Here is a 15,588-nt window from a genome sequence, read left to right as displayed (position 1 = left end):
GACTTCCTGAGCGAGAGTTGGAGATGAGTCCATTACTCAAAGGCACTGCGTCTCCATTATTATCTATTGTTTCACTGATTCTGAGTAGCAATGAAAGATTATGCATGGGATCGTAAGTCCACCGGACATTCAACAGGTGCAATCCTGCTATTACATGTTGCAGGTTTCCCCCACAGTCTAGTGAGATTCAAGACACACAGGAGAAGCAAAAGGATACATTTTACACGTCCAGACTGAGCTGGTACCTACCTACCTACCTGCCTAACCTACTGACCTATGTCTAGAATGATGTAAGAAAGGTGATTGTTATATCAGTCCGCTACAAAAAAAGTTATTACATAAAATAGGTAAAAAAAATAAAAATTGCTGAGGTCAAAAACAATCCAGTTTTTTTTTTTCCCAGGAAATTTTCACATTATTGTTTTGCTCTCCAATCACATTCCAGATTCTAGCTATCACCTAGAAGGATGAGTTCAGGATAAAAAGTACCAAATTAGGACATTTGCAGCTCTTCGTATGGCTCTTATCCTCCTCCGAATTGTCCAGATGATCACTAAGAAAGTTATATTTAAAACATTTTTCTTTACAAATTAATTATCTGTAAAAGAGAACACTGAACTGTAACTCTATGTGCGCTAAACTGAGCTAATCATTTCTTTTTTTTTTTTTATCGACTATATTCAAGTATCTGTCCGCCAACGCTTTTAACCTCCTACGTTGCAGGCACTTTTGCAGTCAAAAGGTTAAACCGAAACCACTTCGTGTAATTTAAGTGTCTCTGCTTTTTTTCATCCAGCGCTCGAGCAAGAAAGGCAGATATCCACCTCTTCAGCTCATGTGGTTCAATTCCCGAGCTCTCTTCTTCAGATGCCTTTTTCGGATTTTAATCATCCACTTAACACTGAGTTTGGCAAAGTCAGCTGCTTTAAATAAGACCAGGAACACCCCACATAGCAAGGCTATCATGCTCCAGGGATTGGCAGTGATTATCTAAAGACCAAAATAAAATAATAGAAAAAAAGTTAAGCCAATTAGTCTACAAGAAGCAGATGTTTACATTTTAAGTGTAACCCCTTCAGGACATATAACTGTCAGTCCATTAACAATATCTGTCTAATCCTGGTCCTGAAAGTGTAAACGTAGCTCTGTCCGCTGCAGCTTTACAGCACTATTAGGTACATTTATCCTGGGCCGGTGCAAGGATGTGACATCACAATGCCCCACCCATATGATCTGCCATGTTAACTAACGCCAGTGCTGCAGTGCCGCCGTGTTTACATTAAAAGGCCTGCAGGGACAGGCTATAGACACCAGAACCACTACATTAAGCTGCAGTGGTTCTGGGGACTATAGTGTTTCTTTAATGTGAGGTAAATTAGAGATTAGTGCCACGAATAATATACTAGATTGCTTACTTACAACCAGATGAGGATGATGATGGGCTCTAGCTGCAGTCTGGCTCCACTGGTCTGGTGTAGAACAGGCTCTCTGGAGGCTGTTTGTAACTGTGGTCACAAAAATCAATGTTCTGGGAGAACGGGAAGCAGCTCCCTTTTTTGGGGGCCCCACAGCTCAGGGTCCACCTTCATGTTCCACCAATGAGTTTGTTCACAGGGGGCGGAGTGTGTAGGGGATGTCCTGATTTGTGTGTAAGGAATGCATTGTGTGAATCTGTGTGTGTATGTGTAAGGGCTGCAAGGTGTGTTTCTGTGTATGTACGGGATGCAGTGTGTGCGTCTGTAAGGGATGCATTGTGTGTTTCTGTGTGTGTAAGGGTTGCATGATTGTGTATGTGTGTGTTATGCATGTCAATCTCTTTCTCCCCCTCCCTCCCTTGTCACTCTCTTTCCCCCCTCCCTCCCTTGTCACTCTCTTTCCCCCCCCCCATCACTCTCTTCCCCCCATCACTCTCATTCTCCACCCTCCCTCATCACTCTCTTTCTCCCCCCTCCCTACTCTCTTTCTCCCCCCTCCCTCATCACTCTCTTTCTCCCCCCTCCCTACTCTCTTTCTCCCCCCTCCCTCCCCACTCTCTTTCTCTCCTCTCCCTCCCCACTCTCTTTCTCCCCCCTCCCTCCCCACTCTCTTTCTCCCCCCTCCCTCCCCCCTCTCTTTCTCCCCCCTCCCCACTCTCTCTCACCCCTCCCCACTCTCTTTTTTCCGCCTCCCTCCTTCCCACTCTCTTTCTCCCCCTCCCTCCCCACTCTCTTTCTCCCCCTCCCTCCCCACTCTCTTTCTCCCCCTCCCTCCCTCCCCACTCTCTTTCTCCCCCTCCCTCCCCACTCTCTTTCTCCCCCTCCCTCCCTCCCCACTCTCTTTCTCCCCCCTCCCTCCTTCCCACTCTCTTTCTCCCCCCTCCCTCCTTCCCACTCTCTTTCTCCCCCCTCTCGTTCTCCCCCCACCTCTATTGTAGCGTGGCCGAGCACTGTATGGTCCGCGGGTACAGGGAGCTTTTGTTTCCTGTACCCGGCCGGACTAAAAGGAAGTGCACACTCAGTGTGCACTTCCTGTTAGTCCGGCCGGATACAGGAGACAGATGCTCCCTGTACCCGCGGACCATACAGAGTTCGGCCACGCTACAGTGAGGGAGTGACAGGAGGGAGCGCTGAGCGCCCCTCATGGATGCACCAGCCCGGGCAAAGCTGCAGCCGCCTGAGGCTCTCTACAGAGCGCTCGGGCGGCTGCAGCATGAGGGGGGCCGGCGTTCCTGGCGGCGCCCCTTCCCAAGGGGCGCCCTAGGCGGCTGCCTAGTCCGCCTAACAGGTAGCGCCGGCCCTGCATTTATCACTAGTTTTAGAATGCAACAATTATTTAGTTTTTTTTTAGCGATATTTCCATACTTTCCAAGTGTCGCTATTTAGGACAGTCCCTGTTTACAAATACAAATCTCCTTTATATCTCTAATCAGGATTGCAAGTTAATTTACTAGTACAATAATCGTGGACTTGCATAATTTAGGTCAAAAAAGCCGACATGGTATAAAAGATGTCGGATTTCTTTTTTCTTCCATATCAGCGATTTTTTTTCAGAGAACAGGCAGTGTTTACATTTGTACCTAGGAACACCTCTTAGTGGCAACGGGTGCTTCTTGGGGCAGTGCTGCACAGTGTGCAGTACTGACGTTCAGTGTCTCCACGCTCTGTATGGGGGCGCTGAACTTTCCCCATAGAGATGCCGTGTTTCAATGCATCTCTATGAGTAGATGCTGATTTTCCAGGCTGGTCTTTTGGCCTGGCCCCACCTCCTTGATGATCTTAGGCAATCCAATGCTTTTCCTATGGTAGCATTGGATTGGCTGAGATTATCAACTCTCGTGACGTCAGCAAAGATGATGGATCGGGGGTGGGGCCAGCGCCGGCGGACCTGGACGGTGCTGGAAATAAGGTGTTTTCTTACCTTTTAAGGAGGGCAAGGGGGGTGCTCAGAAATGACAGGGACTCAGGGATAATGGAGACAGCCACATTGGTAGAATGTAATAGAATATTTGTACATACTTACATCTTGAATTTCCTGGATATACGGATCTTTCCATTCAAACACCACAAAAAATAACTGGTCCCCCTTTTCTGTACTGGATCTTCGATCGATGTAATTTACAACACTAGTCTGAAATCATATAATCAGGAAAGAATATTATATGAAATGCAGTCTGTTAAAAGGAAGGTACACTTACAGACATGTATTAGACATAATGCACCACTGTACTGCAGGGTAGATATTGTGTGATACTTTGGACTATGACTCTTATCATTCCAGCTGCCTCCTGACATGTTAGTGGCATTTGTTAAAGGGACTCTCCAGGGAGGAGTTTTTACTCACCTCGTTCCAGCGCCGGGAGCCTCGTGAAGCCGCGCCCCCTATTTCGTCAAAATGACAAAATAGGCGGGCGCGAGCAGGGAGCAATCAGACGCTTCCATTTGGAAGCGTCATTGCTCCCTTGTGCGCATGCGCGGCTTCGCCACACATGCGCACATACTTCAGAGGGCGGCATTCATGCCACCCTCTGAAGTGCTGAGCGCACTACCGCGCATGCGCACGGTGTGCGCGGCCGCGAGCTGAGCTGAATGACAGTCTTTGCTCGCCCCCCTCCTCCGCTGACAGGCTGGAGAGAGAAGGTGCGCACACAGTGCCTTCTCTCTCCTGAACACGTCAGACGTATTTTAATACGGCTGACGTGTACAGGGCCTTTTTAGGGCCCTGCGTAATAGGAAGTCCCTCTAGTAGCCGTCTGAGTGACGGCCACTGGAGGTATTCCTATCAATCAATGTAAACACTGTATTTTCTCTGAAAATACAGTGTTTACATCAGATTGCCTGCAGGGAGCTATAGATAATACCTGAACAACTACATTAAGCTGTAGTTGTTCAGGTGACTATAGTGTCCCTTTAAATGTATTTCATATGACTATATTTTAAAAGGAACAGTTCAACATAACCTTGCAATTTTATGGTCTCTATATTTTCTGTGTCTTTTCTGGCGAAGGCAAGTGTTACGGCACCCAAATCCTGAAGAAGAGCCCGTAGATGGAGATATCTTGGCACTACTCTTTATTAGGAGGCCCACACACTGCGGATGGAACATCTGCACCACTAATTCATGATATTTGCATTCCTCTTTCTGCGTCGGTCATATTTTATTCTCTACGATACACTTCCAAATGTCACAATCTCACAGACAAATAATAGCATCGCTATATATCCACTTCTCATATTTATATCTGCCCCAGGTAACCCACTATATTGCAACCTGAATCCCATCACAAGAACCAGTGGTGGGAGATAATAGAAGTATACTGTAAATGTTTTTTTTTTTTTTTTCCATGAGCCATGAATACAAATACACATACACATACACACACACACACACACACACACACACACACATATATATATATATATATATATATATATATATATATATATATATATAAACACAGTCTGCTTGGCACTCTCCTGGCAACCACTCGTTAAGTACATATCGTAGATATCTCCTTGGTGCTACCCACGTTTCTCATATATCCAAATGTTATAACGGGTGCACTCACAGGACTTGCAAATTTCAATGGTGATTTTTTCTCAAAAAATAAACAATTACATCTGTAAACCAACCGACGTTTCAACCCCTAAAGGCCTTTTTCAAGATCACAGTGTAATGCAATAAACCATTACTATATGGGTAAAAAGGTGTAAGAAACTCACCAATAACGATCAACGTGGGTTTTTGGCACCTAGACTATATTAATTTATATTACCTAATTAAATGACAGGCTGCTATTCAGATTATAAATTCCGGGGTGTTCAACCGTGACTTTCCAGGAGCTGCTGGTATATATCTCCCAATGATTTGCTGGGAGTGTAGTCCAACACCATCTGGAGAGCCATGTTTCCGCTCCTCTAATAAAGTTCATATGAGAATAAAGACAGAAGGGAGATCGTCATGGTAACACAATTCTTACTTCTTGACGGAATTCCACAGATTCACTTCCATCCTCCTCTGTTGTTTTAACCAGAGACATTTTCACCCAGGTCCGAAAGCCTCCTGAGAATTTCCAACTGGAGAACGAGCTCTCACAGTCCTGCATGAACTTTGTCTTATTTGGGCTGCGTGAAGAAAAAAAAAGCCGGCTTTACATTTACAAAAGAAATACATTTTACAAGTATCATTTAGAGGCAATGCAGCATAATATTTAAAATGGTGTTCCCACAATTGCTCAATGCTGTATCTAATGAAGCGTAGCATGCAGCTGTGTTCAACTCATTCTAGATTCATCCTGGTGCATTGTGGGAGCACTCACCACAATGCTAAGGGCAGAGAAATATCTCAAGTAAATCTAATATTTGATCTAAACTTCTGCCATTTTTCAGGTTGATTTTTTTTCAGGTTGATTGTAAGCTTCCGTTCTAAAAATAAGATATCAGATATATACCTAAATGGTGCATCTATTTAAAAAAAAAAATAAAAATGTTTACAATCACAATGTTAACATGACTTCTGTTTCTTAGTCCTAGTGGAGTACTTTCATGGCAGATCAATCTTACAAATGATAATTAATGTCCTGTCTGATATATAAAGAAATTGATTATTTAGAATTTGTGAATTTGTTCCTTATTCCACACACTGCAGTAAATGTTACTGAAGTGTTCACGAGGTAACCTCTGCAACACATTTTAGGATGAAATACCACTCTACTGCACTACATACTCCCAAGATGAGAGCATCTGTGCCCATCAGACAACACTTTGACATGTTTTATCCCGTGATAAAATAAAATACAACTAACTGATACAGGCATTGGCTATTATACCATTCTACCCACAATTACAGCTCCTCTTTAACCCCTTAAGGATACATGACATGTGTGACATGTCATGATTCCCTTTTATTCCAGAAGTTTGGTCCTTAAGGGGTTAAAGCTGAAAATACTAAATATAATGCTAAACATTGAGAATCCGGTTGTGAACACTTTATTCAAATTCTGTTTGGCGCGTATCTGATACAGAAACCTGAGACGTGACACGTCTTTGTAGCACTGCCTAATTGATTATTAAATACAGCGTATAATTAAAAGAACAGTATGGCTCCCTCTCGATCAATACAAATACATTTACACCGTCAGTAACTGATCCATTAACATTCTACTAATCGATTAACACAACAGAGACACCTTTGCTACCTCACTGTAACATGTAGTTGTCATTCATGTCGCTTAGTTAAAGTATTGATTTAAAGCTAGGATATTTCTGTTTCTGTGCTCGGTAGTTATCTCCAATTTCTCAGCTCCCCATGCAATGTACTGAAAGCAGATAACAAGTACAGCATCAGGTAAGGGTCCACGTGACCATCCACATTCTGGATCACTGTTTGACCAGAGATAAGAAGACAAGAAAGACTCCGCACCCCCTGCTAAAGTTTAAAGGGAAACAGACATGATATGGTATGTAAGAATCCAATGCTTGTGTTATCAATAAATACTGTGGTTGCCAGACAACTAGTATTATTTATGGTCAAGGTCCGGGCATACAGATGTAGGAGAAGCTATACTCTGTGTACTTCATATTATGCATCAGATTTACCCGGTTAGAAGAGTCTTAAGAAGTACTTACCTTTTCAAGAAGTTCTGGTAAGAGGAAAACAGCAGGTAATCAATGGCGCTGAAGTCTTGCTTGGTTTCATTTAAGTGAAACTGGAGGAAAACCAACTCCCTCTTCCTCACATCACGAGGACCTTGTACAATTAAGGCGTTTTTCTAGGCGACACAAACAAAAAATTCTAAACAGACTCGGACGCTCCCCATTCCATCATTTTATTGTTTTCATGCAGAAAAACACAGATCATTACGCCGGAACCAAAGCAGGAGCAATATTAGTGATTGAGGATAGCCCTGAATTATCAATATTAGAATATTCACATCACCATAATATTACATAGAACTTCACAATTTTACATTGGGGATATATAACTGCATGAAAAACAAATAAAAATAAATATATATATATATAAAATAACAGAGTCTTAATAGAAACAAGAGGCGGGCCTGTAGAGAGGCCAGAGCAAAACAATAGACAAAATATATCATGATATTAAAATGTTCGTACTCTATGGTAACACTTTGTATTTCTTTCAAAACTTAATAAAAATGATACATACAAACTAAATGAAATACTTCAATTGTAAACTCTAATGTGTCTCTCTATATCTCTAATAATATTCCCTGCATTCTTACTGCAGCTCCCCTTACATCTTCCATATTACCAATATTATTATTTCTGTATCATTGCCCCTATTGTAAAGCTTGCAGGGCCCGACATATCTAACATATTATACCTCTTCTTATAATGTCTGCATATATATCATACCTCCAACTATAATATCTGCATGCTTACTGAACCTTCTACTAGAATGTCTGCATGCCTATTAAACCTCCTATTAGAATGTCTAGTCCCAAGTTGTCAACCCCAGATCATCCCCCCCCCCCCCCCCCCCCCCCCCCCCCATCATTTCAGGAACGAATCCTTGAGTTATTTATCAGGCACTGGGGATAACTGATAACTGTGTTTTAGTCACAGTGTTAGTACACTGCCACCTGCTGGATATATAAATAAATATGTGAAAATGACTAATAAAATACGGTAAATGGGGATCAGGGCCTGACTGCACACCGAGCCAGACGTCATATTGCGAGGCTCTGAATCGACATCACAACATCCACCAAAACTCCGCTTACCTCTGTGCAGTCTGTCTAACACTGTATGCTATTTCGGGGTGTCTTGGCTGCCACATTTGGCCACACAGTACTGCAATACTGCCCATAAGCATAGTATTCGAAGGAAAACCCTCGGCCTCCTTTGCAGGGACACTGAGTTACAAAGGGGCCTCCCAGCTATTTGAGCCCCCTGACTGCCTGCCGCTAGAGCCTAACCGGGAGTTCAGCCGGTTGCTGATGATATACTTAGCTCTCCTGACCAGTAACGTAAGTGTTAGTCCACGTGAGAGTCTTTCTTACCATGGTTTGGTTGGTGAAAGGGTCTATGTAGTTGATCTTCTGAGTAACACATTTATTCTCTCCAGGAAGACCTGGATTTTCCAGAGGCGGGATGTGGTCATAGAGATGGTGCTTGCAGCTCAGAAGTTGGGCATTTCCTGGATAGAGGGCAATACCTAAAACAGGAATAAACAAGGCACATTAGACCCAACATCCACCGATATAACATATGTAGGAAATAGGCAAATATAGGGATGATAAACGCTAGTTAATAAAACGATAGATTACCTACAGAAGCAATCACTGAGGAAGGGAACGCTCTAAGCTACCCTTCAGATAAACAACAAAAAAGCAAGTAAAAGACACCGGGTGCACCTAATGTCTAGTGTTAGAGTGGGAAATTATGAAAAAAAAAAAGCCCAATGGTTTTGCTGCTTGTGGTACGTGGATTTTTTCGTTGGTAAATGTGGAGACTGATAAAAAAAGAACCCATGCTGCAGTATATTTAAAGTATTGGGAGGACCCACAACAAAAATGTGTGAATTTTCCTTCACATGTAATGGAGCTTATAGCCAGCTCCGGCTAAAATAGCGTGCTGTGGAACAATCCCCACTTATGGATATGTCATTCAAACGTGAGCTATTAAATCCAGAGCTGGCTATAAGCTCCATAACATGTGATGGAAAATTCACATATTTTAGTTGTGGGTCCTCCCAATACTTTAAATATACTGCAGCATTGGTTCTATCCTATCTGTCTCTCCACATGTACCTTCCGAAACATCCACGTACCACAAGAAGCAAAACCATCATAATTTTCCACTAGACATTAGGCGCGTCAGGTTGCTTTTACCTGCTTTTTAATATAACATATGTTACCTTATGTGGGGTTGGAATAATGTGAGTTACTACATTTGTTGGTGAACTGTGACCTGTGTGATGCCAGATGTCGGATGATGATAACATACATTTAATGCTTCTACAAAGTGGTCCATCTGTCATCTGCCTGTGAAGTACAGCGTTCAGTTTTATCATTCATAATTCACAAGACCTGAATGCAACACATGTGTGGTCTCTCTCTGCTCTGTGATGGACCTCTCATTCAATGTTCTCTCCTCAAAAAATTAACAGCTCACCAATAATAAACAATCTTTTTCATCTGAGCTCTGCTAATTCATTACACTTTGCGCCCTGTACAAGATATTTATTTATTCTTTCATATACTTCTTTATCCACTGTTTTCATCTTATTTCTGAAACATAATTTTGTTTAGATTGTTGTGAGAGGTGTAAATTTACTTTTATTATTTGAGGTCTCTTGGTGGCTCACCAGAGCTAGTCTTCTCCTCCCACCACATAAACCCGTCTCCTATTCTAGTCTTTTATTCCTCTCACCCTCGTTCCTCGGGCCTCGTTTTTATGGTAATTATCAAATGTGACTTTTAAAGTGTAAGTTAATAGTTATTTTGCGATTTGTATTTTTGCACAAAATCTCAATAAACAGAATTGACCAATTACAAAAAGAAAGAAAGAAGAAAAAAAAACATATAAATAATTCAGAGCAGTTCCTATGCCAAATAAGTTTCATTTACATAATGTGACAGCGGGAGGCAATGGACAGATAAAGTGTCACTTTCCGATCAGGTTTACCCACTTAACTCAGTGTGAAAATACACTTAGGGCTGCTCGTAAAAGGTGAAGACATTCTGCACATCAAAATAAAGTGCATATATTTTGGATAAGGTTTGTAGGATTTTTAACCACAACATCTAAAATAAGGAACAGAAACCACAGATTTATTGAGCTTATTTCAATTATTCAAATCAAAACCGATGGGGTTATTTGCAAAAGTGAGAATTCAAAGTGAATTTCAAATTTAAGTTTGTAGTAGCTGAACTGAAAGCATAGCTCAACATGACTTAAAACATGTTTCCAGTTGGACTATTTTGACCTTGAATGTATAATTAAGCAAGACCACTTAATGTTATCTCACATATATATTATTATTATTATTCTTATTATAGCCAAATTTGCCACCCTAACTCCTCCCACAGTTTTTACACTACATAGACAAAAATATACCAAAACGTGCAGATTGTTCCCGATCGGATTGCTATTACTTTGTGGAACGTTTCGCCGAATGGTTCACGGAATATCGTCGTTCTTGTGGCGAAATTTGTCCCATAGGAATGAATGGCAAAGCTAGAGTGGGAGCTGGCAAAAGCTGAAAAATCAGGACATGATTTCTAAACTGCCACCACTCCCTCATTTTCAGGCCCACCTACACAAATCTTATATCAAAACGTTCAGCTATCCCTGCTGCCACTAGAAATGTCCACGGCTAAGCCATAGTCCTGATAGTTTTCACAATATGACCATTTGTTTGCAACTCACGCCGTCCATTGGCATTCATTGAAACTCCACTCTAGCCAGCTCAAACTTGAAGGGCAATTTCTAAACTGCGACTGTGCCTTCATTAATAATATTCCAGAGACATACTATACATCAAAATGTAGGTCTGGGTCTTGTGATTCTCTCAAAGCCCTTCGTTGTAGGATTTATAGTTTTTAAAATATGACCGTTTGAAGATGGCAACCGCCAAAATACTCTGACCTGTGCCAGGCTGCAGCAGCAAGTGATGTCATAGACAGGGCCTTTTGCACCTGCTAATGTTTTTATAAATGTATGTTTTTATGTAACTGTGAAGCACTTTGGGCAACAACGTTGCAATAAAATGTGCTATATAAATAATAACAGTTACTCCGCCCACTCCAGTTGTAGACTGCTGGTGGGGGCAAGAACACTTCACACAATTTCCCCAGAAATTGTAGCTTTTCTAGTTCACATTAAATTCTCACTTTAGTGAATAGGCCTTTAAAGGTCCTCGTTTGGAAATAGAACTACACCATCAGACGCTCAATACAGACCATAATGCTGACATTTGTGTACCATAAATGTATATTACAATTAAAAAAAAAACTTTTCTGTTGGCTCTTTCCATTTTGGATAAAGGTGCAAAGGACACCGACATAAACTTAAAGAAACACTTCGGTGTCAGGAATACAAACATGTATTCCTGACACTATCGTGCCTGTGCCGCTGTTTAGGTTACCGGCCCCCTTGGTCAGAGCAGTGAAAAGATGATTCAGTCCAGTCATCTTTTCTCCCAGGTGGCCCTGCCCCTGCCTCCGTGACTCAGATCACCAATTTTGCCCCATAGGAAAGTTTGGGGAGGCTTTTGTGCATGCGCGGGAAAAATGCTGAACTGTGCCAATCAGCATCTCCTCATTGTGATGCATGGAGTCAGAAACGGTCAGCATCTCCTAGTTGGCTATAGTGTCCGTTTAAATGTACAAACCAATACCATTTTATCCTGCAACTGAGCGCCTCAATCTTAGCTCCCGGTTAATCATTATTAATCATCAATATTATAAACTCTGCTCTTTGCATCTGGCTGTCAGAATACAAATTAAACAATGTTTCTATTTATCCTCTTCATTTGCAATTTGTGCCTTGACTTTGCCTCGTCTGATGTAATTTGCTAAATCTGTAATTAAAATAAAAACTAAAAACAGAGCAATTCATTAAAAAGGTGAACACAAGTTATAGGTGATTTTCAAAGTTTGGTTCAACAATGTTGAGAAGTGACATTCCCCTATGACGTGTAAAGTGCATTCATAATAAGGTGTTTGAAAACACATCGTTACCTGGCGCATCGTACACATTGACCTCCTTGTAGGACACGGACATAACGGGATGTTTCAGTTTCTCCTTGAAGTCTGTGATGGTTTGGTAGACGATGAACACAGCCACTCCCATTAACATCAAATAGACGAAAATTAACAGCACAGAGAAAACGTTCTTCAGGCACGTCCTGCTAAAACGGATTGGTGGGCTGTTCCTGTCCGTCTCCGAGTCTGTAATGAAAAGAGAAATGATCAAATCACAGGAAGTTCACAGCACCCCTGCTGGGGCATTTTCTCTCCTTGCTTTTCCATCATGTGCCTAGATATTTTCAATTATTATTATATTATAGAAAGGGGGATAACTGACAATACGTAGCTGACATACAAACTATTAACAGAGACAAGAGGCCAATTACCTGCTTGCCTTTCCAATCCAATAACAGAATTAGTACTAAACATGATGCTTAACGGAGAGATGTAAACCTGCATCAGGTGTGTTTTGGAATACAGTAACTATTATTGTCTGACAAGTGGCAAAGCATAATGGGACTTGTAGTTGAACAAACAATAGTTTTTTCAGAGAAAATGCAGTGTTTACATTACTGCCTAGGGATACCTCCATTAGCCACTCCTCGTATAGCTACTAGAAGTGTTTCCTGTGGCAGTGCTGCACAGTGTGACTGACATTCAGTGTCTCCACCCTCTGCATGCAGACACTGAACTAGAGATGCATTGATTCAATACATATCTATGAGGAGATGTTGATTGGCCAGGGCTGTGTTTGGCTTGTGCTGGATCTGCCCCTGATCTGCCTCCTTGACAGTCTCAGACAATCCAATGGTTTTCTGTGTGAAAGCATTGTGATTGGCTCAGAACACCACTTCTGATTATGTCAGCCAAGCAGGCAGATCAGGGGCAGAGCAAGCAACAGCAGGCTGGAATACAAGTAAGATTTTACTAAATTAGGGGAAATTGGGGGAATACATGTTGGTGTTCCTGACCCTATAGTGTTTCTTTAATGATGGATATTTAAATAACAATGCAGTATACATTGTATCGAACAAACACCATAAGCATAGAGATAGCACTTGTCAAAACACACACTATAATCAAATACAGCCTTAGGAGGTGTAATATACAGTGTAGAGGGAGAGAGAAAGAGGAAAAACTGAAGATATTTTCATCGTGTTCAAAGTGTTAGAGATGAGAAAACCTTGTTAAATATTTATAAAACTACCGGTATATAGTATATGTGTATCGCCATGTACATAAGTTTTATGTGATGCAAGGTTGTGCATATTCCTTATTTATTCTGCCATAGATAACACCCTCAGAAAGGTAACTGCAATGGGGGCTGACATTAGCTGAGATGCTAAAAATGGATACATTTATAGTGGCATTAAATAGAACACTGCGTGAATCCTTACTTTCAATTATTAAACAAGTCCTAACTCAGTGAGAAAAGGCAATATTTACATTGCCCCTAAGGACGCCTCCAAGTGGCCACTACTCAGATGGAGGTGCTTCCTGGCTCAGGGCTGCACAGTAAGCAGCACTGCCATTCAGCGTCTCCACGCTCTTCATGGGGACGCTGAATTTTCCTCATAGAGATGCATTGATTCAATGCATCTCTATGAAGAGGTGCTGATTGACCAAAACACCAAGGGCGCAGGGCCAGTGCCGGTGGACCTGCGCAGAGCTGAAAATACGGTGAGTTTTCATTGATTTGGCGCTGGAAATACGGTGAGTTTTCATTGCTTTTGAGGGGGGATGAGGGGGGGGGGGCAAGCCACCTAAATGGTGGGTTTAGCACTATAGGGACAGGAATACATGTTTGTATAGTGACCCTATAGTGATCCTTTAAGTTAATTCTGCACTATAGCGAGCTTGATAAGCTGACAAATGACAAATGAGTAAAGTACACATTGTAGACTGATCACATTTACTGCGATCTCAATATGGATTTTTTTTTTACTCCAGGCGAATGTTTGGCATTTAATCCCCCTACTCCAAACTTGTAGCCTAACCCCACCTTAGAAGGGTATTCTCAGAACCATAATGTAAGGTAACCTGTGACATGCTGCCGCACTTGTCCATATCCGCGTCATTCTAGCGTCAAAATTTACATGGACCGCCACTTGTCTAAATCTACTCCTGTGTTCTCTTATAGTTCAGATACCCCTCTAGCCCTGGAGCTCATTGCCCTGTTGTGGCTCCCTGGTGCTCCCAATAGCACATTCCTTGTAGTAGTGAATTATTCTGCTTTTTGACATGACTTAGGCCTGACTCTCCTGATCTCTGTAACCCTGACCCAGCATGTCTCCCGATCTTTCTGAATCCTGGTATCTCTCAACCGTGGCCTGTCTTTGACTATTCTCTCATAATATGCTTCTATTATTTTATATGTGGGTTCAAGTACTGTGTGTTGAGGTATACTTTGCTGTGACACATAACCGTTACACATTACAGGGCACTGTAGTGATTATGGTGCCTGGAGTCCATGGTAAGTAATCATGACAAACGTTGGTAAGTGGTCAAACCTTTAGCACAGTTTGACACTTCTTTGGGTGCTGCAGTCTAGTCCTCTCTTTAGATATCACGGAAGCAGAAGTTGGCCAAATAAGGGGCAGAAACGTTGATCTTGTTAAGTATTTGTGAACCACATTTAAATACACTTGTTTCCATGTTAAAGACCAGTACGTGCGTCTATGTTTTCTTTGGCCATACGCTATTGGGATAAGGGAAAACGACAGGACCTGGGGTCCAGGAAAATCTTGGTGGGACCATACCTGGCAGGACAGATGATTCTGCATCCTCCTGGTCCACATCCTCTTCATCCATATCCTCCGTTATAGCTGGCTCTCCCAGACCTGCATCTGTTTCTTCACTTAACTGTAGAAAACATTGTATATAAATGCTGCTGCCTTGTGTTTAAATGCTTCTCTAATTTTTGTTTTATATTAAATTTGACTGTTTGGGGTCATGTTTTATTGTCTAATTCCTTCCCACTTCTTCATACGATGTTTAGTGTTATTATGCTACAATATACTTTGAGGCAGGTGCACAGGTTCTTATTCTAATTAGGGATGCACCGCAATTTGCCGAAATTATTGATTTACTTTAAAAATATTTTTTATTTTTGTAGTGCATAGTTTAACAGACATGCTTGCATTGACAATTCAGATGATTATATATCACAATGCAAGATAGTAATGATAACATGAAAAGTCAAGAACACTGCACTATGGGACGGGGGGGAAAGAACACTATGGGACAGGGGATGGGGGATAGAACACTATGGGACAGGGAAGGGGGATGAAAAGAACACTATGGGACAGGGAAGGGGGATGAAAAGAACACTATGGGACAGGGAAGGGGGATGAAAAGAACACTATGGGACAGGGAAGGGGGATGAAAAGAAC

The 15,588-nt window shown here is 41.9% G+C and overlaps 1 protein-coding gene across 1 annotated transcript in view; it reads right to left on the bottom strand.

Moving 5' to 3' along the window:
- Positions 1 to 355: 355 nt before the first annotated feature.
- The window catches only part of PACC1 (proton activated chloride channel 1), a 31,026-nt gene continuing 15,793 nt past the window's right edge, over positions 356 to 15,588 (bottom strand). The window contains exons 2-8 of the mRNA XM_063441446.1: positions 14,956 to 15,058; positions 12,188 to 12,397; positions 8,504 to 8,658; positions 7,104 to 7,246; positions 5,456 to 5,600; positions 3,499 to 3,606; positions 356 to 990 (exon numbers count right to left, since the gene is read on the bottom strand). Of these exons, the coding sequence (XP_063297516.1) occupies positions 829 to 990; positions 3,499 to 3,606; positions 5,456 to 5,600; positions 7,104 to 7,246; positions 8,504 to 8,658; positions 12,188 to 12,397; positions 14,956 to 15,058 (1,026 nt within the window). The 3' untranslated portion in view covers positions 356 to 828. The remainder of the gene's footprint in view (positions 991 to 3,498; positions 3,607 to 5,455; positions 5,601 to 7,103; positions 7,247 to 8,503; positions 8,659 to 12,187; positions 12,398 to 14,955; positions 15,059 to 15,588) is intronic.

This window comes from Pelobates fuscus, chromosome 2 (assembly GCF_036172605.1).
Source record: "Pelobates fuscus isolate aPelFus1 chromosome 2, aPelFus1.pri, whole genome shotgun sequence".
NCBI classification, from domain to species: Eukaryota; Metazoa; Chordata; class Amphibia; order Anura; family Pelobatidae; genus Pelobates; species Pelobates fuscus.
This window is presented reverse-complemented; position numbering and strand designations above follow the sequence as displayed.